Source organism: Squalius cephalus, assembly GCF_949319135.1.
Source record: "Squalius cephalus genome assembly, chromosome: 2".
NCBI classification, from domain to species: domain Eukaryota; kingdom Metazoa; phylum Chordata; class Actinopteri; order Cypriniformes; family Leuciscidae; genus Squalius; species Squalius cephalus.
The window spans coordinates 4,404,613-4,430,648 of NC_137123.1; the positions used below are offsets into that span (position 1 = coordinate 4,404,613).

Genomic DNA, 26,036 nt, shown 5'->3' on the forward strand with positions numbered 1-26,036 from the left:
GCACAACAGGATGGATATTTCAGACAGAGCGTGCCAGCCTTACGTTCGTGGCGGAGGTACAGTCTCTTCTCCCAGCACAGGTGGACTACAAGGATGCAACAGACTCGAAGTCGATAAGCTGCACGGGGCTTCTACTGAAACAGACAGAAGGATGCTTCACACAAGGTATACAGTTCATATGCATAGAAGGGAGCGAACACTTCTCACAATACGGCTGCGGTGCAGGAATACAGCAGACTCAAAGTCAGCGGGCTGAACAGGGCTTCGACTGAGACAGAAATGATATTTCAGACAGAGCATGCCAGTCTCACGTTCGTGATGAAGAACAGTCACTTCTCCCAACACAGATGGGCTACCAAGATACAGCAGACTCGAAGTCGACAGGCTGCACGGGACTTCTACTGAGACAGACCGCGAACATTTCAACAGGGCATCTCCTCTCCTATTAGCGCAAACAGAGGGGTTAATTCAAATTCCAGATGATAATTTGGAGATAATTTCCAGATGTTAATTTTTGAGATCAACTGCGCATGCGTCGCGACTGAGTGCGTTGTTGTGTTTGGAGCTCCGTCGAATTAATTCAGAAACCTTGTTTTTCTTCTTTACACTCTTTTACAAACGAACTTTTTCATTTTTATAGCGTGTGAACATATCTGGAATACTATTCTCCTTAAACAATCGGATTGCTCTGATATCGCTACATATATCCAACCTTTCGAACTTCCGCTACTAGCCTTAGCCCGCTAGCATTACACGCGTGGTCGCGCCTATCGATCGACTTATTTACACCCGTATCACTGAAAGCTATAATTCGCCATTATAGCACATCTGCTATAATGGCGAATATAACTGATGTGTGTCTAACGTTACCTTTGAGTGCAGGTGAGGACACCTTCGAGCTGCATTCTGTGCAGTTAGAGCTGGAATCCATGGAGAAGCAGATCCGCGACCTACTAGAGAGACAGGCCGAGCTACGAGATCGACGTTTCGCGCTTGAAACATCACGCGCCGATGCTCACAGGTCAGTGGTTAGTAACCTTTTGACTCCGACCTCGTCTACTCCATGTGTTTCTCTGCCCAGGATGCGATCATCCCTGGTTTCATTCACTCCGGCACCGACACAACAACATGGACCCTGGGTGATTCCACAGCGGAAGACGCGGGCCAGGACCAGAGCTAGGACCTCTCCGCCCCTCCCGGCCTTCGAGATCTCCACCCGGAACCGCTTCTCCCCTCTACGCAAGACGGAATGCGACGCTGTGATCATCGGCAGTTCCATCGTCCGGCATGTCCGTGCTACCATAGGTAAAGGTAAGGTTCGCACTCACTGCTTTCCTGGTGCTCGTGTTCTCGATGTCGCTGCACAGGTTCCCGGGATTCTGAACGGTGACGAGCCCGTCGGAGCTGTCGTGCTGCACGCGGGAACGAACGACATCAGGCTACGGCAGTCGGAGGTTCTGAAGAAGGACTACAGGAGCCTGATCGAGACGGTACGCAGTACATCGCCTGAAACAACGATCATCGTGTCTGGACCGCTTCCCACCTACCGACTAGGACACGAAAGGTTCAGTAGATTATTTGCTCTAAATTAATGGTTAATGTCATGGTGTAATGAACAGAGACTGCTCTTTGTAAATAATTGGAATCTTTTCTGGGAGCGACCTAGGCTCTTCCGTGCTGATGGCCTTCACCCCAGCAGAATCGGAGCGGCTCTTCTGTCGGACAACATCTCCAAGACGCTACACACCATATGACTAGTAAGTCAAAGTCCAAATCACACTCTTTGCTGTCCAAACTTAATTGATATAAGTACCAATGTGGAACATTATATTGAAACTGTGTCTATTCCTCGTTTAGTGAGATCAAATAATAAATCTACTGCAGGATCTAAGAAAAATCTAATTGTGATTAAACCAGAAAATCTCAATATTAGTGAACAAAAACAATTTATAAAGCTAGGTCTTTTAAACATCAGATCGCTTACACCTAAGGCGGTTATTGTAAATGAAATGGTCACAGATAATAGTTTCGATGTACTTTGCCTTACTGAAACCTGGCTTAAACCAAATGATTATTTCGGTCTTAATGAGTCTACTCCTCCTGGATACTGTTACAAGCATGAGCCCCGTCTGATTGGTCGTGGCGGTGGTGTTGCTATAATCTATAAAGATATTCTTACTGTTACTCAGAAAACAGGTCACAGGTTTAATTCGTTTGAAGTACTTGTGCTAAATGTTACTCTCTTAGATGTAAGAAAGAAATCCATATTATCTCTAGCCTTGGCTACTGTATATAGACCGCCAGGGCCTTACGCTGATTTCCTAAAAGAGTTTGCAGACTTTCTCTCAGATCTTTTGGTCAATGTCGATAAAGCATTAATTGTTGGAGATTTTAACATACACGTAGATAATTCAAATGATGCTTTAGGGGCTGCGTTTACAGATTTATTAAACTCCTTTGGGGTCAAGCAAAACGTTACCGGACCAACTCATCGTCTTAATCATACGCTAGATTTAATTATATCACATGGAGCCGATCCAACCGATATAGATATTATACCGCAAAGTGATGAAGTCACTGACCATTACATGGTCACTTGCATACTACGTACCGCTGAAATTTGTCATGTTGCGCCGCGTTATCGACCAGGCAGAACAATCCTTCCAACAACTACAGATCATTTCTCAAATAGCTTACCTGATCTATCTCAGCTGCTCAGTGAACCCAAACAAACAGATGAACTAGAGGAAATGACTAGCACTATGAGCACCATTTTCTCTAGTACATTAGACATCGTTGCACCAATTAGATTAAAAAAGGTTAGAGAGAAAACTAAAGCACCATGGTACAACAGTGTTACGCATGTTCTAAAGAGAGAAACCCGTAATTTACTAACAAATAAACAGACGTTACCGGAGCAAAATATTCCGTCACAGTGTAGTAGTAATGATTTTATGAATTTCTTCACTGAGAAAATAGAAAGCATCAGAAACACAATTGTAAATGTACAATCTTTAATGGTGTCTTATGATTCAGCCTCAATTATCACCCCGCAAGAACAATTACAGCGCTTTGCAACTATAGGACAGGAAGAGTTAAATAAACTTATCATTGCATCTAAACCAACAACGTGTTTATTAGATCCAGTACCAACTAAACTACTGAAACAAGTGTTACCTGTAGTGGAAGAGCCTCTTCTCAATATTATTAACTCGTCTTTATCCTTAGGTCATGTTCCAAGAATATTCAAGTTGGCAGTTATAAAACCTCTTATTAAGAAACCACAATTAGATCATAATAATCTAGCAAATTACAGACCCATTTCAAATCTTCCATTTATGTCTAAAATACTAGAAAAAGTTGTCCGCTCAACTGTGCTCTTTCTTGCAAGAAAATGACATCTATGAAAAATTTCAGTCAGGATTCAGGCCGCATCATAGCACAGAAACTGCGCTCGTTAAAATCACAAATGATTTACTCTTAGCTTCTGACCAAGGCTGTATCTCAATACTAGTTTTACTTGATCTTAGTGCTGCGTTCGATACTATAGATCACACAATACTCTTAGACCGACTACAAAATTATACTGGTGTTCAAGGACAGGCATTAAGCTGGTTCAGATCATACTTATCAGACCGTTACCATTTTGTCTGCGTAAATGGGGAAAAAATCGAATATAACGTCAGTAAACTACGGTGTACCGCAAGGATCTGTGTTAGGCCCTCTACTATTCTCAATATATATGCTGCCACTTGGTAATATTATAAGAAAACATGGAATTAATTTCCACTGTTATGCTGATGACACTCAATTATATATTTCATCACGACCAGATGAAAACGCTAAATTATCTAAATTAACAGTGTGTTAAAGATATAAAATACTGGATGACATGTAATTTTCTGCTATTAAATTCAGATAAAACGGAGGTATTACTTATTAGTCCAAAAAACTGCCCACAAAACCTCTTACAATACAACTTTAATTTAGAAGGGTGTCCTGTTACTTTATCCTCTACAGTAAAAGACCTGGGTGTTATATTAGACCGCAACTTGTCTTTTGAAAATCATATTTCATATGTTACAAGAACAGCCTTTTTCCACCTTAGAAACATTGCTAAGCTACGTAACATGCTATCTGTTTCTGATGCAGAAAAGTTAGTTCATGCATTCATGACCTCGAGACTAGATTACTGTAATGCTTTATTAGCTGGTTGTCCTGCATCCTCAATAAACAAGCTACAGTTAGTCCAAAATGCAGCCGCTAGAGTTCTTACTAGATCAAGAAAATACGATCATATAACATCGATTCTGTCGTCTCTACATTGGTTACCTATAAAGTTCCGTATCAATTACAAAGTATTGCTACTGACCTATAAAGCCCTAAATGGTTTAGCTCCCGTGTATTTAACGGAACTTCTATCGCCCTACAATCCATCGCGCTCTTTAAGATCACTAAATTCGAGGCTTCTGGTCATTCCTAGGATATCTAAGTCCACTAAAGGAGGGAGAGCTTTTTCACATTTAGCTCCTAAACTGTGGAATGGCCTTCCTGATATTGTTCGAGGCTCAGACTCGCTGTCCCAGTTTAAAACTAGATTAAAGACGCATCTCTTCAGCCAGGCATTCACATAATACTTACATTTTATACTACAGTTGAATCAGATTGAATGCATTAATATTGCGAACAGCAGCTACGCTAATTATTTCCCATATGCTTTTCTGTTGTTATCTCGGGACGCTAGTCCCGAGGTAAATACAGATCATCAGCTCCAGTTTGTATCCAGCCTCTCATGGAAACTACAGATTCTCCAACACCCGTGCAGAGACGACTCGGCGCCTGTGAAGAGACGACTCGACACTGGCGATGTTTATGCCCTAAATCAATACATGATTAACTAACTGTATTTCTCAATGTACATTTCTGAAATGCACTTTCTGTAAAGCTGCTTTGAAACAATATGTATTGTGAAAAGCGCTATACAAATAAATTTGAATTGAATTGAATTGAATAATTCTTCAACATCCACACAGTTAGAACAGATCAATGACCCAAAACTCTCACTATTGACAGTAGACCAGCGTAGCACAGGGAGAGTGCACGGTAAAGGGAATGTATCTTCCACACACAGCAATTCCACTTCCAACATATAATGTGAGGGAAACGTCAATCTTAGGCACTGCAAACTCACTTCACAAAGTGCAATTTAAAGCCAGCACTCACCCTTGGGTCTCTGTGCGAGGGGGGGACGGCCGTGATCATCAATGCTGCTGGGGATGCTTTAGGATATTTTTCTTCACGTACACAAGCAGAGTTCACATCACCATTTTTAATGGAGAGAGAGATAAAAGACCGGTAATGAATCCATACAATCCACTCAGTGATATTTATGATCGTGATCCAAACACTCCCAGCCACATCCAATTCAGTGTCAAACACATGCAATTACGAGACTCAGTTCTCAGTTACTTAGCTCTTCTCCAATGCAAACGGGGTATTTCACTCTCCCTCTGTTGTCCTCAAGTCTCTCATCAGCTCACACTCTCCTCTTCATTCGCCCGTCCTCAAATAACTGCAACCGCCCAATAAAACAACTTCTCACGGGGGAGAAAGAACCAACCCCAACCACCTCTCTCTCCTGCTTTTTATCCTCTCAAATGCTGGCGGGGCTTCTTCCAAACTCTCTGGGTAAATTTCCCACACCTGTTGCCAATCTGTTCAGGTTGTCATGGCGACAGACGTACACACAGGCCTGTGGACGGAGTTTCACCCATAAGTGTCCCACCGGACACACTTCTCAGCAAAAATAGGTTCCATATACTTCTTGTCACATCGTGACACAAGCCCGTTTCTGAAAGAGAGGTAACTTATACTCAGAGTCAGTTACCATGGTGACTTACTCTGTGAACCTAACCTGGGGTGCGTTTCCCGAAAGCATCGTTGGCCAACTATGGTCGCAAGTTCATCGCAATGTCCATTGAACTCTATTGGTAACGACGGAACTTGCGACCATAGTTGGCCAACGATGCTTTCGGGAAACGCACCCCTGGTCGGGAACAGGTTTTCTTTGGTAAACCCAGAGTTTCTTTCAGTCTCCTCCCCTTTTTTAAAGAGGAAGCAGTGTTTAAACACCTGATTCATTCTTTCAGTACCTTTTTATTAATACAATTTAATCTTTTATTAATAAATAAAAGATTGCTATTTTTTACTGCTGTTTTTTTTTTAATAAGATGAAGTCTATATAACTCCTTAACTAGCAACTGAAAATACAGTAGTAGATTAGTTACATAATGTAGTTCTAAACAAATTCTACAGAATTAAACTGTGGCATTTACTGGAAATCACTGAACTGTTCATCTGTGCAACAGAAGTTGATGGACCGTCCTTTCTGCTGTTCTTCCACACTCTGGGGGTGGGGTGGGGTGGGGTGGGGTGGGGCGGGGGGAGAGATAAGAATACCTGTTTATACTTAGATTTAAACTTTGATTCTATAGGCTACTCCACATAAAAATGTGAAATAATCAAAATGTGTAGATTGTTTGATGTGTAGACATAATATTAACATTACCTCTGTAGGCCTCTCTGTGGCAGCAGAAACTCTTTATCCCCATCGAAGATGAGCATTTGGTCGAGTGCACTTTATAACACTATTTGTCATAATTTCTGGTGTATTGAGTAGGTTACTTACAACTGCCTGTGGTTCTGTTGGGACAGGAGGCTCCAAAAGACAGATATTACCATCAGAATCCGTTGGGACCAACAAAAAACCCAACCCAAAGTAAAATAAATGGAAATATCAAAAAATAGCCTATATAAAAACTGACACATATGTAAACCTCTTACATTTTATGAAGGCCCTTGGATCTTTGGGACTGGCTCTGAAGTCCCTCCTGGAATTCCCTCAGCCAAAAATGCTGCTGCACTGCTAGACACTGGATGCTTTAGATATTTAATATGTCAAATGTTTGTAAAAAAAAATGTTTGAATTATGTTTTTATATTTAATTTTCAGCTGCTGCCATGTTCTTTCAATACCTGCAGGATTGCCCCTACATGAAAATTAAAATTAGGTTGAATAACATACTGTTCATCCAGTTTCACCTCTGATATTATAACAGTTGGGTAAGTTACTTGTAGCAGTGTAATTAGGCTTTCCTGTAGCTCAAACTGTAGAGCGTTGGTGCTTGCAACACCAAGGTCTTGGGTTCGACTCCCAGGGAAAGCAAGAACTGATAAGAATGTTAATGTGTACCTTGAAATGCAATGTGAGTCTCTTTGGAAAAAAGCGTCTGCCAAATGCATAAATGTAATAATGACTATCTTTAGAAAGTATTGGTCTACTTATTACTAATTACTAAATCCCATATCAACCTCAACCACTTGAACAATACAAGGAGAGACAAGAAACTGCACTTTTAATGCTTTCAAATAAACAATATACAATTGCATGAATTATTCTTGAATTGACCAAAGTGTGTAGAGGGAGAAGGTTAAAAATATACCTTTTAAAAATGTATGTTAAATATACAGAATTGTTGTATAGTGTAATGCAATTACAGCAGATTTTACTTCAAATTACAGAAGAATTAAGAGTAATCCCTTTAATTAAATTACAGTATTAATGTTCTAATACTGTAAAATTACAGTAATAATGTTCGTACTGGTGAGAAATATGAAGACCTCTTTTTGTCTGGCGCTGTTGCCATGGTGACTCATAATATCTGTGCTCCATTGATAATGGCTTTTTATAGTTGTGGTGCACGCGCTAAACTCAGAGTAGGTCAACTCAGAGTTGATTGAACTAACTCATTTCAGCTGTTCTGAAACCGAAAACTCAGAGTTTCCCATCTCAGGGTAAGTCAACTCAGAGTTCAAGTTTCAACTCAGAGTTGGTTGAACCTCCTTATTGAAACGGGCCCCAGGTCATAAGATGATGATTGTGATCATCACATTTACAAAAAAAAAAAAATAAATAAATAAATAAAAAATTCCATAAGAAATGTGTCTTAAAAGACATGGTTAGAGAAGCAATCAAAACTCATTAAAAAGTCAAGGGTCAAGAGCCCAACTAAAAAGCAAACACTGATCACCATCATAGAGACTACAAACCAAGCAATAAAGCAACATCTAGATAATTCTCAAAATAAACTTATAAAGTCAATCTGGTTAGTAATAAGTGAAGCTGGTAATGCTGTTTGTGGAGTTGTTCAATCCTCTGAGAATCTTTTATCTTCAGTTGATTTCATTTAAAGCTGTGGCTAGTCAGTTGTAGTTCTTGTGTCTCGTCTCTTCTCTTTTTTTCTGTCTTAACGTTACTTCCAGGGTTTGGCTACTAAATTTTGAAGTTACCGGCCATTCAGACCCAGCTAACAGAGTTTTGTTACAAGATTGTTCTCCAAATATTCAGTGTTGGTTCTGGGAACGTAAAAAATGTCCAGTTTTCTTGACGTTAGAGGAACGTATTTTAGAAGGTATGATGTTCCTCAAACATTCTTTCAACTTAATTTTGATTAACAGTTCAACATTCTAGGAACGTTGATTTGTAACATTCCAAGAACATGAAAATGTCCAGTTTCCTGAATGTTAATAGAATGTTATTTGAAGGTTAGTGTGATGTTCCTGAAACAGTCTTTCAATCATTCAAACACTTTGAACAAGCACTGAAAGAGAGAGAAATAAGAACACAAACTACAACTTTCTTCAGACACAGTCTTAGGTTAAATCAACTGAAGAGAAAAGAAGACATTAAATCTGTGAAGATCTCAGCAGAGGAGGATTAAACAACTCCACAAACAGCATTACCAGCTTCACTTATTACTAACCAGACTGACTTTATTTCTGTCCGACGTCTACAGAAGTTCTTATTGAGAATTAACAGAGGTTTAGATGTTGATGAATGATTGTTTTGTTTGACGGGTAACTTTTTAAAACCAGAAACGTGTGACGGGGCGGTTGGAGTCGTCTGCGAAAAGTGGGTCAGAAAGGGATTTAGTCGGCGAGTTTCTGAAAAGCATGTAGGCTGAGAGAGTTTTGTACGGTTAGTTTATTGAAAATGTATATGAAATGGCCTTTCCTGGTTTGATCTGTCTTACTTTGCTTTATGAAATAAGAGATGGTTTCATTGTCTAACACTGATAGATCTGTGATTGTGGGGTGGGCTTTTGTGTTGAAGCTGGAAGTGATGGTGAGTTCTGAGTATCTGAGTAATTTTGGACCTGGGAACATGTTTTGCAGTTATGATGAACTGATCGCAGGCTGCAATCCAAATGAGGCGTCTTAGGAGAGGCATTAATACGGGAGAATTTGAGCATCCTTTGTTGATGCAATGCACGTTTGCTTCAATGTCACAGTGCACTATGAGGCTGTTAGGCTGTTAAATCATTATTTACCCCACAGTAAAGCTGCTACCACTAAAGGATAAAACTCAGACAGCGCTGAGGATGTTAGTGACTGCGGTGAGTCTTACAGCTGGGCGGGCCATGTAAATGCGAACCAATGACCCTGGTAGACTCCTCCAAAACCCATGGAGGGAGCTGCGTTGGTGAACAATTGGATATCCACGGGGAGAGAAATCAGATTATTAAAGAAAAAGGACAGGCCATTATCTATAAACTGAGCTTGTTGTAGTTAGGGAGATTTGGTCCTTTAGCGCGTGAACTGATGACGTGAGGAAGAGGAGATGTGAGATGAAAGAGCGGCCTAGCGGGATGATGCCCAAGTTTAAGTGACCGAGCAGAGATAGTAGCTCGGTTTAGAACAATTTGAATTTTCTAGGAGGGTGGATGCGACCAGAATAATCCTGTCGATTTTTTCCTTGGGCAGTGAGGCCTGGAAGTTAACTGTGTCCAATTTAATGCCCAGAAATTTGATGGATGTGACTGGTTTTGGTTTTGCCTTTGGGCAATTGGAATCCCAAGTTCAGTGAAGACTTTTTTGACTGTGAGACGATGCAAGGCTGGGATGGAGTCAGGAGATGAGATGATTAGGAAATCATCTAACAGGTGGATTAAGTAGGGAATTGAATAGTTATTAGAAAGAATCCAACAAATGGTTTCTGATAGCATGTCAAAAATCTTGGGGCCAAAAGTTAAACGGACGGCAAAGTAAAAATTTTCTTGCCAGCGTACGCTGAACAAATGCCATGAATCTGGTTGGATGGGCATCACTTTAAATGCAGAGGTGATGTCGACTTTAGCGAGCCAAGCGCCGTGACCCACGTATTTAATCAAGGTTATAGCTTGGTCAGTGGTGTGGTAATGAAGAGAAAATTGTTCAAGCGAGATAAGGCTGTTTATGCTTGGAAACGGGGAATTGTGCAGGGCTGAGAGATTGATTATTATGCTTTTTTTTGCCTGAAAATGTCCTGGTAGCCACTCCAATGGGGCTGATGCGGAAACACTCGAAAGGGGGAATGTTAAAAGGACTGATCATAAAGCCTGATTGGATTTATTTTTTAATTAGAATGTCGACTGTGTCAGGTTCAGCGAGAGCGGACTGGAGATTTTCACTTATGATACTTTGAGTGGGGAAGCTTTCAACGCCGGGTTTGAAGCCGTGCTCGAGACCAGACAGTAAATAGTCACTGAAGTTAGTGTTAGGGTGGTGAGACAATTCAGTTGACAGATGAGAAATATTCACAGGAGTCAACAGGTAATTTTTTATTATCTTTATTTATGGATCTTTTAACAGGGCATATAGTGCGGTCGCGAGCGCCACCACAATAGCTGCAAATGTGTAAGTAACGGCAGCATTGCCGTGAGCATCGTCCTGAGTTGAAGTTATTGCAACCTTGACTGATGGAAGAGAAGTTTCTTCTTTTGGAATCTATGGCTGAGTCATTGAAATTTATGTTTGCTGTCCACGGGACGTAACTGGTTGATTTTCCTGTTGCTGAATCTTGGCAGGGAGGATCTGGAGGGTTAATCAAAGGATAAGCTGTGATGGAATGAGAAACGGATCTGCACACAGCGCAGGATATGTTACGGCAGCCTAGGAACACTCTATTGTGTAGTTCTGTGTCTAAGAGCACTGGTTCCACTGGGCTATGCGGACGGCGCATTTCGCTGAGAATAATTTGTGGTAAGTATATGTAACAACAATGAGAAGGAACCAACCACCGACTCATCTTCTTTTTGAATATTAATTCAAATTCTCTGCTTCTCGATGAATGAGGGGGGGGGGGGGGAGACTTGTTCAGAACGTCTCATGATCCTCATCCATCTTGTCATCGGGGCCAGGCGCCAACCAGTCGGGCTGTTTAAAACTGACCCCCAGCACTAACGAAATAACTGGTCAATACTATCTTTGTTGCCGAAATTACTGATTGGTTAAGAGAAAGACAGAGACCAAGGTCTCACAAGAGTCCTCACGAACCAGAGCCATAAATCATCCAGTCTCCAGAAAGTCTGCTTACCAAAGACATTTTTATTGGTTAACTTAAGGAAAAACTGGTCAACGTTTGATAGTTTTGCAAGACGGATCAGTTCAGAAAATGGTACTGCTGACCCCTGCGGCCAACGGACCCCATCTTGGTCCCATGAGAGATGAACAAAACCTCTCTTCAGCAAGAACTATCCATGACCTCAGATTGGAATGTCTAAACTTTGCACACCAAAAAGACTTTACCTATCAAGATCCATAAAACTCATTCAAGAACAATTTTCAACAGACTTAAAAACATCATACATCATTCTATGTGTTTCTACGATATATATGTGTCCGTTTAATATGCTTTGATCCCATATAATTCATGTAATTGTTATAATTATAATTATTAGACGTGTGAATGTGTGAAGTGTGTACTGTTTCATATCAATGCTATCTTACGAACACAAATAGCAAGATGACGGGAATTAAATCTGTTTAAAAATGTTCATATTCTGATAATTCGAAATCATGCCTAAACTGCATCTGGTCTTTTAGTTTCATTAGAAAAACCCCTCAGGGAATACATGATTTATGACTTTGAAAACAAAGAACAGTGTCTAATTGGTCCGCTCTCTTCAGAAGGGGAGGACAAATTTTAGTTAAAAACCTTAGACCCAAAACTCTCTGGGCTCTCTCTCCAAGTTCGCTCTCGGGAGTTCAAAAGTTAGTTCGTTCAAAATGTTCTGATACAGAAGAGCTCTCAACGAGTGCAGAACAAAGACGGAGACGGCAGACGATGGTTTTAGTAACCATGTAACGTTAACAGACGAGCAGATCAACCCAAATTAATATCAGATATGGGTTAGATTCAATTTCCAGTCATCTAGCTCCTTTCCGTATCTTATTTTCTTTCTTTCTTTTGTGTTATTCTTCTTTTCCGATTGAAAGTCTCGGTTTTAAGTTAAGTTTTGCTGCAAAGTTTCGTTCCACGATTCACGGCTGCAACGCACGCTTTCAACTTCAAAGACGCATCAACCATCCGCGACCGCCAGCCACACGTGACTGGTCCTCACCCCATCTCCAGGCACAAGGAGACCACAGCCGACGAACGAACCCGGGGAAACCCTCTGTTACGCAACGAAGGGAATTCCCAAAAAGGAACGCAAAGACAAGCAAGTACCTCCAGACTAAAAGCTGCACTGGTGTATTTACATAAATTTAATAACCTGTCTAAGAAACGATAGAAGGGTTAAATTAATGATTGATGGTTCGTTCCAGGTCATGTCTAAGTGCATATGGAATCGTGAGATTTCATCCTTTCACTCTTAAACCCACTCTTTCCTCACTCTCTTCCTTTCTGCAACTCGTATGTGTGTGTGTGTGTGTGTGTGTGTGTGTTTGTGTTAGAGATTAGCTGTATGTGTTAGTATATAATCAATAAAGTATTGTTTGTATTTGAAAAGATATTGCTTGTGTATGTGCTTATCAAATTTATTGTCTTGAACTTCGATCAAAAGTTACCTATGCTTTTACCCTATTTCTTAATCTACTGTTAGGGGGTTATTCTTTCTTGGCCAGGAAGATATTATATTTCCTAGAGTTAATAATTGTTTATGCCTTCTGTTCATTGGATGAACTGATAAATGATCATATTATTGATTCTGTTACAGTAAATTTTGAAAATAATTAAATTATTAATTATTGATCATAATTCGTTATGAATAATAATTAATTATATTTATACGTGGGCGTATAAACGCTACATTATTTATGGTGGAGAGAATGCGGGAAGTTTAACCTAAATTGTAAGCATATACGAAGTAATTTATATTTTCATTTTCATGCGGATGAGAGATCCGAACCTCTGAGAGTCTGTGTATGACGTATGCAGCGCGCGCCGCTGTTTGAATGGATGTCTGCTGCTTGAGCTGCTACTCTAGTCTAGTCTGCCTCCCTTCCCGTGTTATTTTATTTTAAACTGCAGTAATATAACCTAAGATATAAAATCTCACACAATGATAAGGTAAGGATTGAGCGTGTCCCTCAATCTCTGAAATACTTTGATTATAGCTTACTGACGTCTGCGTGTTCCAGCGTCTTTCAAAGCTGTAACTTATGTGTGTTTGTATCAGTCAGAGAGCTGAATGAAATTAAAACTGCAGTAATTAAAATAACCATGTAAAGGACGGACGAGCGTGTCCCTCGTCTAACGTGAACGTTAGTCCTTATTTATCTGATCGTCACTCAGTGCGTGTTCCACTGGGACGAATATTCTCCTCACAGATTAGTCTTTATTTATCAGGTTGTCCGTGCGTGTCCCACGGCAATTCCCGTGATAAACTATAAGCTTATCTGTGTCTGTTCAATTAATTCTCGTGTAAACACTGCGTATGTCCGAGTGTAGTTGAATAGGAATTATTTAAAGTTGTATTCAAGTAAAGCTTGACGTTGAAACTCAACCAACAGTTAAAAACCCTGTTGTCTTCGTGTGCCCAGATACAATTGCACAGAGACGATCTACAGAGATCGCTATAATTGTTCCATCTATTACAGCACAAAGCTGCCCTTTAAAGTTAATCTCACTCCTAACAAACTGAGTGAAGCCCCACGTCGTAAAAACAGCTACGAGTGGTGTCCCATTTGTACAGTTTGAAATGCGCCGTCATTTCACATAATATTATCAACTGTACGTGCATATTTCTTTGAACATTGTTGAAATGCGCCGACATTTCATGTAGCATGCATTACTGTTTACAAACTGCAATTCACTGTTTGCCCACTATCGTTTGTTTTGTCGCCATAGTTACAATCGTGACACGGAAGTCTTAACCAACGCTTCCGGGTGAACTCTGACCAACGCCACAGTGTAAACAAACTGAAACAAAACCCATTTGTGGCTAAGCTAAGCTAAGCTAAAGCTAAGCTAAGTAGTTGTTTACATTGAGGCCTAACCTATATGCTAAAGCCTTAAGCATTATCTACGTTTGTCATTAGTATTAACATCAGTGGTTAAATACCGTGTCTGTTTGAACAACGTTAAAGTGATTTAACCATTTAAACACCTGTTACACCTGTTGGGTTTTTCTTCTTTCCTATTTTACCTGTCTCATACTTTACCCATATTTTTCTGTGAAAAGGAAATTTCGGTTCACAATTATTAATTTCATTTACCTGCATTTTACTTGAAAAGAAAATACTGGTTTATGATTATTAATTGCCAAATTCTAATTTGATTTAAAAAAGGGAAATATTAAATCAATATTTAAGTTTTATTTTTCTAAACAGGTAATTTCTAATGATTTCTAGATTTATTTTTAATAAATCTAATTTCATAATTTTCCTAATTTCTAAATTTCTCTTTCGATTTCTAGCTTGGGAGTGAAACACCTGAGCCTCAATAGGAGACATTGGCATCTCACTACAAGTTTAAAATAAATCAGAGATAACCCTCTCTTACAAAGTTTTATTTTTGAATGTTTAGTTGTTGGCAACTATCAATTCTATACTCGTAGTTCGACAAAGGCTCCAGAGCCATTTGTGGATCCAATCTCCTTCCCTCCTTTCCTTCTTGCATCCTTCCTGTTCTGTCCTGCTTTCCCATCCTTCACATTTGTAGGAAACAAACCTGGAAGAACCATCAATCGAGTCTAAAGAAAGAAAAAGATAATCTTCCCAAAGAAAACAATTATTAGGTATTTGATTTGTAATCAAACCCTCTCTTGTTCTCCACACTCTCTCTGTCTTTGTAAACACAATTTACAATTTAACATCTTGTCCAAGATCAATTAACAGAGACAAGTGTTGAGCAACCGTCGCCTTCATAGCATCCCAGCTGTAAGCGGTCCAACTGACGGTGTGTGGTGTCAATCCTGTAAAACTCGGAAAAAGGTATCAGCATTATTATTGTATTATTTTTCCTTGTAAACATAAACAATAATATTGTTTACCTTTCTGGAAACAGATTCTCACCGATAGGAAGCATTTACGAGAAAAATAATATTTCTCCCACTTAAGAATTTTCTTTCTTGTTTTAGTGAAATTGGTTTTAACCTCTCTCTCTTTTTCCCTTACTCAGTGAGTGACATAGTCCTCACAGCACGAGTTTGAACCAGCTTTTCATTGATAGAAAATATTTATAAAAAAAATATTTCTCCCATTGAAAAAAAAAAAAACCATTGCAATTGAGATTTGTTTTAACCTTTTTCTCTCTTTCCCTCACTTAGTTGAGTGACAAAGTTTCCACATCACTAACCTACCTGTCTACACTGAGACCAACACTTAGACATTACAACACTTCACTATTGTTGTAGAGTCACTTAGACAACATTTAGCTGTTCAACCACATAGGCTTACACCCCACACAGATCTGTGTCAGTCTCTTCACCCCAGCGTGCCAACATGCCGTGGACGACGAACCCCACTGACGTGGACGCCTGGCTCAGAGGCATCACAGACTGCCTCACACCAAAGACAATTGAACTGTTATTATTTTTAATAATAATCATAATTCTGAGAAGACTCCTGACACATGATTCAAGCCAGAATCAGAACCACAACCACGTGGAACTAACCAAGATCATCTGTTCCCTAAGCAATGCCTTCACAGCCCAGCTGACACTAAGCGACAAGCACATCACCCACCTTCAGGAGGAGCTGACACGTGCTCAAAGCCGCATAGACAAGCTGGAAGTGAAAGTCCAGGACGACTTCAAGCGTCAGACCACTGAGTTCCTGAGAGAGCTGATGCACACTCAACACTGCACAGACCAGCTCAAAGCGAAAGCTCAAGTGCCTGACGAAGTGGAGCAAGAAACAAAGAAACAAGTTGACAAGCTCCAAGAAGCCCTTGCAGTCACTGAACGTGACAAACAAGAATTAAAGACTGTCCAGAAGCACCTGGCAAACCAACTCCAGTCTGCTGAACATCAGCTAGAGAAAGCCAAAGCTGACATTAAAGACAATAACTCTAAAATTAATGCTCTGAAAGACCACCTGGAAAGGTGCAGTGCTGAAATTGACCATTTGACCCAACAGCGAGATGACGTCAACGACGAGCTCTACGCGGTCAGAGATGAACTCCAGCACATTTTCCAACAGAAACCAGAGCCAAGAAGGGAGAGACCTCCCTCAGCATCACCACTGCTGAGCAGAACAGAGTCCTCCATCCAAGAACTGGCATACAGAGAAAGAAGTGAATGGCCACAACCCAAAACATCACCAGCCTTCACCACAGAACCGTTCACTGCCAACAAGCAACGAGAACTCATCCAGGCAGACTCCAAAGCTGCACAGGGGATGACCTTTAAAGATCTCAACCAGCTGGTTAAGAATATCACTCAGTTCAACCCAAACTCCACGGAATGCCCGGACATCCAGTCCCACATCCGAGATATCAACTTCCACCTAGAGGTGAGACCACATGTGACTGACAGAGACAGGTTCTACCTCCTCAGATCGACATCCAGTTCAGAGGTACGAAGCTTCCTAGACCGACAACCTGCTCATGTCAAGTCAAATTACCAGCTGCTATGTGAGACACTGATAAAAGAATTCACAGGCCCAGAGTCGGAACATGGTGTGTTAATCGCTTTGGAAACCAAACAAGGTCGACAAGAGACTCCTCAAGCCTACTACCACCGTTTTCGACAAGCCTTCTTTGGTGCACATAACTCACCTGAACAAGAAGAGGATGTGAACTTCAAAAACCTCTTTCTGAGAAACCTGCACCCTGGATTAAGTCATCATTTTGGTCTCGAGGCCTGTGCAGACACAATGACAATTCAGCAGCTACGTGACCTGACACACAAGGCCCACATCAAACAGAAGATGTCCTCAAAGAAAGGTTTGAAAACATCCACAGTTTCAAACTCCTTCAGCCAAGACACAAGCCTTGCACTGGAAGACAACCAGTGGCATGACAACACCACAGTTCTTCGTAAGAAGCCCAGAGAACGTGATTCCCATGCCGATGACAGCTACCACACCAACCGCATGGAAAAGTCATGGGACCAGCCACGCTTCTCAAGTAACCCACCTCGGCACCACTCAGTTAAGCACAGCACTGAGTATGCCCAAGAACAAGACAGTTTAACCTCAGAAGACATGGAGCAACTAATGAGGCGACTGGAAGTGTTCCTAGAAAACAGGATGGAACGGGAGACCACCGATTCATCTGATACACCTTCATAACGAAGATGACAACCACTTGTTCTACAGCAACACAGAACAAAGTGGTCTCTCACAGTCAACCACTGAGGTACCAGAAAACACCATCCTGGCTACCCCATCACTCATAAAGAAACCACCAAACGAGCTCCAAACCCAAGAACTATGTGTGTGCTACAGCAACAACAGTAAGCACCGAAGGTCAGAAAGTCTGTCACAACCAGAAGGCATCATCGGAGGAATGCAACAACGGAGACAAAGTTTTGCACCACAGCTTCACGCAGCCATGCCAAACTGCCTCCCAATGTCTGCCAGAGAACTTCCTGCCTTACTGGTTTGACCCCAGCAGATCACAGAAGATCCCTTTTCTAAGGCAAAGAGGCAGCAAGCTCATCCAAGCTCAGCCATCAAGCAAAGGGGGGAGCGAAACAGACTGAAACAGATCTGACCATACATACATACATACATACATGTACTACACAACACCCCTAACATACTCACTAACATACAGAAGTTAACCACCTCTGCCATGCAAAACATGCAACAAACATGTTTTCCCCCACAGATAGAAACTAACTTCAGAAACTAGCTTAACAACTTAGCTACACTTACCATAAGAAACATGGTAACTACCCATCCAACAAGTACACCTGAGAACACCTCTCATTACATCATGATCCCTGACACCTTAGCTGTGCAACAGTAGTTACAAGTCATATCCGGAGGAACACTCAACTGCTTTGTTTTGTTTTACCTCTTCCTTCCTTCCTTTCCTTCTTTTATTAGGTAAAAGGCCTGTCCACCCCATAAGGGTCAAGGTCACAATAATAGGATTGACACACCACACCTAATATTTGCAAGTCACCTTAAAACGAATGTGAGCCAGAGAACTCCCTGCATCATTCGTATCACAAATTGAAAGGTAAATTGGTCCAAGCCTAGAACGATTTAGAAGAGAAGAAAACAAACAAATCAAATTTAGTCACAAAATTGATTAATCACCATCCCAAAATAAATTAGGATAACGTCCTAAAATTGAACTAAACTTTATTCAACGTGATTAACTATATTGAGAGAGTGAACCTGTTTATGCCTAGGTAATCTAATGCCCTGCACCAGTAAAGTGACCAGTCATGGAGGTGTTGTCTTGTTGTTTGCTGTTTGTGTTTGCTTCCTCTACTCATTTCTCCAGCGTTCACCGATGCCTTCTACTCAACCCATCAGTGACCGAAGGGGGGATATGTAACAACAATGAGAAGGAACCAACCACCGACTCATCTTCTTTTTGAATATTAATTCAAATTCTCTGCTTCTCGATGAATGAGGGGGGGGGGGGAGACTTGTTCAGAACGTCTCATGATCCTCATCCATCTTGTCATCGGGGCCAGGCGCCAACCAGTCGGGCTGTTTAAAACTGACCCCCAGCACTAACGAAATAACTGGTCAATACTATCTTTGTTGCCGAAATTACTGATTGGTTAAGAGAAAGACAGAGACCAAGGTCTCACAAGAGTCCTCACGAACCAGAGCCATAAATCATCCAGTCTCCAGAAAGTCTGCTTACCAAAGACATTTTTATTGGTTAACTTAAGGAAAAACTGGTCAACGTTTGATAGTTTTGCAAGACGGATCAGTTCAGAAAATGGTACTGCTGACCCCTGCGGCCAACGGACCCCATCTTGGTCCCATGAGAGATGAACAAAACCTCTCTTCAGCAAGAACTATCCATGACCTCAGATTGGAATGTCTAAACTTTGCACACCAAAAAGACTTTACCTATCAAGATCCATAAAACTCATTCAAGAACAATTTTCAACAGACTTAAAAACATCATACATCATTCTATGTGTTTCTACGATATATATGTGTCCGTTTAATATGCTTTGATCCCATATAATTCATGTAATTGTTATAATTATAATTATTAGACGTGTGAATGTGTGAAGTGTGTACTGTTTCATATCAATGCTATCTTACGAACACAAATAGCAAGATGACGGGAATTAAATCTGTTTAAAAATGTTCATATTCTGATAATTCGAAATCATGCCTAAACTGCATCTGGTCTTTTAGTTTCATTAGAAAAACCCCTCAGGGAATACATGATTTATGACTTTGAAAACAAAGAACAGTGTCTAATTGGTCCGCTCTCTTCAGAAGGGGAGGACAAATTTTAGTTAAAAACCTTAGACCCAAAACTCTCTGGGCTCTCTCTCCAAGTTCGCTCTCGGGAGTTCAAAAGTTAGTTCGTTCAAAATGTTCTGATACAGAAGAGCTCTCAACGAGTGCAGAACAAAGACGGAGACGGCAGACGATGGTTTTAGTAACCATGTAACGTTAACAGACGAGCAGATCAACCCAAATTAATATCAGATATGGGTTAGATTCAATTTCCAGTCATCTAGCTCCTTTCCGTATCTTATTTTCTTTCTTTCTTTTGTGTTATTCTTCTTTTCCGATTGAAAGTCTCGGTTTTAAGTTAAGTTTTGCTGCAAAGTTTCGTTCCACGATTCACGGCTGCAACGCAAGCTTTCAACTTCAAAGACGCATCAACCATCCGCGACCGCCAGCCACACGTGACTGGTCCTCGCCCCATCTCCAGGCACAAGGAGACCACAGCCGACGAACGAACCCGGGGAAACCCTCTGTTACGCAACGAAGGGAATTCCCAAAAAGGAACGCAAAGACAAGCAAGTACCTCCAGACTAAAAGCTGCACTGGTGTATTTACATAAATTTAATAACCTGTCTAAGAAACGATAGAAGGGTTAAATTAATGATTGATGGTTCGTTCCAGGTCATGTCTAAGTGCATATGGAATCGTGAGATTTCATCCTTTCACTCTTAAACCCACTCTTTCCTCACTCTCTTCCTTTCTGCAACTCGTATGTGTGTGTGTGTGTGTGTGTGTGTGTGTGTGTTTGTGTTAGAGATTAGCTGTATGTGTTAGTATATAATCAATAAAGTATTGTTTGTATTTGAAAAGATATTGCTTGTGTATGTGCTTATCAAATTTATTGTCTTGAACTTCGATCAAAAGTTACCTATGCTTTTACCCTATTTCTTAATCTACTGTTAGGGGGTTATTCTTTCTTGGCCAGGAAGATATTATATTTCCTAGAGTTAATAATTGTTTATGCCTTCTGTTCATTGGATGAACTGATAAATGATCATATTATTGATTCTGTTACAGTAAATTTTGAAAATAATTAAATTATTAATTATTGATCATAATTCGTTATGAATAATAATTAATTATATTTATACGTGGGCGTATAAACGCTACATATAGAAGTGGGTTCCTCCGTACGATAACGAGAGCTCTGCGATTATCGCGAGATAGTCGTTTAATTCTCGTCTCCTGTGGGGAAGTGCGGCGCAATTTATTTTACTATACCGACTGAAAGCAATAACAAATTCAGAAAACGAAAGAATGCGGGAAGAATTATGAACTGGATTTTTGAGGGTGACTGCAAAATCGCTGCAGTCGATTTGCCGCTTTGAGATGGAGGGAGGGAGTAATGATAGAAGGGAAGATACATTGATGTCTGCATCTGCGAGGATCTGTACTCTGACATTGTTGGCAACAGGGGGAAGTTCCATAGCTGTAGCGTTTGGCGGGATGGGCATCAGCGTTGCGGAAAACAGAGTGAAAGGAGAACAATTTTAGGAGCTGGGGAGGGGGGGGGGGGGGGGTAGAAATGGTGTGGCTTCAGGCCATGGACAAGGGAAAGGATTGGAAAAAGTGACAGGAAAAGTTTGTGGTAGCTGAGCCTGTACCGTTGGCGCTGATAGGGCGAAGAAAGCTGCGGTCTATAGCTTGCGGAGCAGAGAGAAGAGTAGGGCCTGGTGGCGGCGGCAGAATCTGCGCTCGCAGAAGACTAGGACCTGCGAGATAGGGAGAAGGTGCCTTCTGGATTCGTGAGTTTGGGGCCTTGTGATTACTTGCCTTTTTTGCTGAATTTGAAGGTGGAGTGGATCTTGGAGAAAGGAAAGCTGTTTGGAGTGAAACTTTTACAGGTTGTACAGTTGTGCTTTATTCATTCTCCTAGAAAAATTAACATCAGCGCTGATTAGCGCTTGTCTCAACCCCAACACTGTCCATTTTTCTATTGCAGGAATGGTGGGTTGTGCTGAGGTGTAGGAGGACGCTGGAGATGGTGGCGGAAGTCTTTATGGTGGAGCCGTGGCGCCTCAGGGTATGGGAAGCGGCTCGGCTAGGCCGGCAGCCACACAGTGTTGCTGGAGGTTCAGTTGCAGTGTCCCGTTGAGCATTGGAGCTCGTTGCAGTGTTAGGATGCTGCGATGGATCCTGGGCAACGAGGGAGTCGGCACCAGACGGGAAGAGTTCAATCTCTGAAAATAACAATGTCTTTCTGTCTCTCCAAATGCTTTTGAATCTTCGCTATTGCTTCAATGCAAATGAACAAGCGCGCCATTATTTGTTGTGTAGTGACGTGTGTTTTCAAGTTAGCCAGATATGCGCAGATTCTGCGCTATACGATGTAATTAAAATATCATGATAACTCATGAGTTGAGTATTTGCGCAGATTTGTCTAACACGAACTTCCCCAGCAAAGTGAGTAAACGCAGAAATTAACACTCCAAATTGTCTTGTGATTCGACAACCTTACCCGCCACCGTTGCTTTTTACCAGCATTTGGCTGGTGTTAATTTCAATCCCTGATTACTTCAGTTGATGGTCTTTGACTGTTTTGTCCATTAAATGTAAACATTTGGCATCCTGTGCTGCCATGCATTTTACCGTTTTGTTTTTGTTGTTGTTTTTTGACTGTGTGATTCTGGTTGTGGACAGCAGGTGTGATAACAAAGGGTCGTCATCACTTGATTAATCATTTCATTATCTCATTGCATGTATAAAAAGTTCATTGCACTTAAATGATCTGTTGGGATTTAAAGTGTTTCTGTTATCTGTGTTTTGTGGGCCACCTTTATATTGAAGAGTCTGTGTTTAGGTTGAGGAGAAGACGACGAACGCATTAATAATGTGCTGCATTTTGCATTATTTCAAGATCAAGATCATTGTAGTTGTCAATACAGTGATTAATTAATACATGTGTGCTATTGCTAATGGTTGGGTTGAGGTAATAAAGGTAAGTTGATGTTCAAATAGTTAAATTTGGTTATGGGTTTGTAGTTTAAATTTATAACCAGTAGGGTTCCTTATTTGTGGGCTCAAATGAAATAAATTGACAGTATTAATACAGTAAAATAATATAAATAACATAACATAAATATACAATGTCATTTTTTTTTTTTACAGAAAAAAATGCACTATGATTTTACAATAATTTCACTTTCTTTAGGAGTGTGAAATTTCATAAAATGCATTCATTTACACCAAATGTTAAATGTTTCCAGTTATTTAATTGTGTTATTGAAAACAGTTATTTTTACCTTAAAAAAAGGCAATTATTATTATTTTTATGTACAAAAATATAATTTTAACGTGAGATGTCCATAACATGTATATACATGAATATAATAGAGTGATGATTGAGTATATTCTAAATAAACAAATATATATATACACTGGGGAGAACAAGTACTTGATACACTGCCAATTTTGCAGGTTTTCCTACTTACAAAGCATGTAGAGGTCTGTAATTTTTATCATAGGAACACTTCAACTGTGAGAGATGGAATCTAAAACAAAATCCAGAAAATCACATTGTATGATTTTTAAATAATTAGCATTTTATTGTATGACATAAGTATTTGATCACCTACCAACCAGTAAGAATTCCGGCTCTCACAGACCTGTTAGTTTTTCTTTAAGAAGCCCTCCTGTTCTCCACTCATTACTTGTATTAACTGCAGTGATCATGAGGTCTCATTAACTCAATGATCATGAGGAAGGTGAGGGATCAGCCCAGAACTACACGGCAGGACCTGTTCAATGACCTGAAGGGAGCTGGGACCACAGTCTCAAAGAAAACCATTAGTAACACACTACACTGTCAAGAATGGAGGTGGAAACATCATTCTTTGGGGATGCTTTTGTGCAAAGGGGACAGGACGACTGCACCGTATTGAGGGGAGTATGGATGGGGCCATGTATCCCAAGATCTTGGCCAACAACCTCCTTCCCTCAGTAAGAGCATTGAAGATGGGTTGTGGCTGGGTCTTCCAGCATGACACCGACCCGAAACACACAGCCAGGGCAACTAAGGAGTGGCTCCGTAAGAAGCATCTCAAGGTCCTGGAGTGGCCTAGCCAGTCTCCAGACCTGAACCCAATAGAAAATCTTTGGAGGGAGCTGAAAGTCCGTATTGCCCAGCGACAACCCCCGAAACCTGAAGGATCTGGAGAAGGTCTGTATGGAGGAGTGGGCCAAAATCCCTGCTGCAGTGTGTGCAAACCTGGTCAGGAACTACAGGAAACGTATGATCTCTGTAATTGCAAACAAAAGTTTCTGTACCAAATATTAAGTTCTGCTTTTCTGATGCATCAAATACTTATGTCAGGCAATAACATGCAAATTAATTATTTAAAAATCATACAATGTGATTTTCTGGATTTTTGTTTTAGATTCTGTCACTCACAGTTGAAGAGTACCTATGATACAAATTACAGACTTCTACATGCTTTGTAAGTGGGAAAAAGTGTATCAAATACTTGTTCTCCCCACTGTATGCATACACTCACCTAAAGGATTATTAGGAACACCATACTAATATTGTGTTTGACCCCCTTTCGCCTTCAGAACTGCCTTAATTCTACGTGGCATTGATTCAACAAGGTGCTCTAAGCATTCTTTAGAAAGGTTGGCCCATATTGATAGGATAGCATCTTGCAGTTGATGGAGATTTGTGGGATGCACATCCAGGGCACGAAACTCCCGTTCCACCACATCCCAAAGATGCTCTATTGGGTTGAGATCTGGTGACTGTGGGGGCCATTTTAGTACAGTGAACTCATTGTCATGTTCAAGAAACCAATTTGAAATGATTCAAGCTTTGTGACATGGTGCATTATCCTGCTGGAAGTAGCCATCAGAGGATGGGTACATGGTGGTCATAAAGGGATGGACATGGTCAGAAACAATGCTCAGGTAGGCCGTGGCATTTAAACAATGCCCAATTGGCACTAAGGGCCCTAAAGTGTGCCAAGAAAACATCCCCCACACCATTACACCACCACCACCAGCCTGCACAGTGGTAACAAGGCATGATGGATCCATGTTCTCATTCTGTTTACGCCAAATGCTGACTCTACCATCTGAATGTCTCAACAGAAATTGAGACTCATCAGACCAGGCAACATTTTTCCAGTCTTCAACTGTCCAATTTGAGCTCGTGCAAATTGTAGCCTCTTTTTCCTATTTGTAGTGGAGATGAGTGGTACCCGGTGGGGTCTTCTGCTGTTGTAGCCCATCCGCCTCAAGGTTGTGCGTGTTGTGGCTTCACAAATGCTTTGCTGCATACCTCGGTTGTAACGAGTGGTTATTTCAGTCAAAGTTGCTCTTCTATCAGCTTGAATCAGTTGGCCCATTCTCCTCTGACCTCTAGCATCAACAAGGCATTTTCGCCCACAGGACTGCCGCATACTGGATATTTTTCCCTTTTCACACCATTCTTTGTAAACCCTAGAAATGGTTGTGCGTGAAAATCCCAGTAACTGTGCAGATTGTGAAATACTCAGACTGGCCCGTCTGGCACCAACATCCATACCACGCTCAAAATTGCTTAAATCACCTTTCTTTCCCATTCTGACATTCAGTTTGGAGTTCAGGAGATTGTCTTGACCAGGACCACACCCCTAAATGCATTGAAGCAACTGCCATGTGATTGGTTGATTAGATAATTGCATTAATGAGAAATTGAACAGGTGTTCCTAATAATCCTTTAGGTGCAGACTGATCTCATGAAATGGCGTATGTATGACACGCCAATTCGTATTTCCATTTTTGGTGTGCTATCAACACGCATAATCACTTTTCAGCGTGTTTATCAACGCTGTTGACTTAACGTTAAATTACTGTATATATAAATATATATGACCTACCCCAACCCCGTCCCTAAACCTACCCGTCACTGGGGTTAATACCATTTATTACCTGCGTTTCGCTCGGACATTTAACGGCGTAGACATACACGCGCAAGATGACGGTTCGTTTCGGCGTGGACATACACGCGGATAGCTCAAAATGCGTATAGATAACACACCACTTGACTTGAAAGTGGCGTGTATGTTTACGCAAAGTCATGATGTCATGTTGTTAGGTGAGTGTATATATATATATACAGTATATAAATTGCTTCTTTTTTAGTTCCCTCTCACATACTGAAAGGCTCATTGTGCAGGTCATTGTTTTCTCAGTTTTAATGACAGCATAATTCTGGATTATTCACACCCCAACGCAAATATTACGGTGGCAGAGAGAGCTCAATGCACTGCAACTGAAGAAAATGCATGCAAATAGAAAAAAACACCCGCAAATTAAGAAAACATCATCATCAGTTTCACAACACGTGTGCTTCAA

General features: G+C 40.8%; 1 protein-coding gene across 4 annotated transcripts in view; it reads left to right on the plus strand.

The window, feature by feature from the left end:
- Window positions 1-551: 551 nt before the first annotated feature.
- Window positions 552-26,036, plus strand: part of LOC307154538 (uncharacterized protein) — a 69,107-nt gene continuing 43,622 nt past the window's right edge. Inside the window, exons 1-2 of one of the 4 annotated variants that reach the window (XM_079864555.1) lie at window positions 552-1,490; window positions 1,667-1,757. In XM_079864555.1, the coding sequence (XP_079720681.1) occupies window positions 837-1,490; window positions 1,667-1,681 (669 nt within the window). In that variant the 5' untranslated portion in view covers window positions 552-836 and the 3' untranslated portion in view covers window positions 1,682-1,757. Of the gene's footprint in view, window positions 1,758-4,744; window positions 4,833-26,036 lie in introns of those variants that run through there. The other 3 variants (XM_079864553.1, XM_079864554.1, XM_079864552.1) reach the window with 3 other exon arrangements.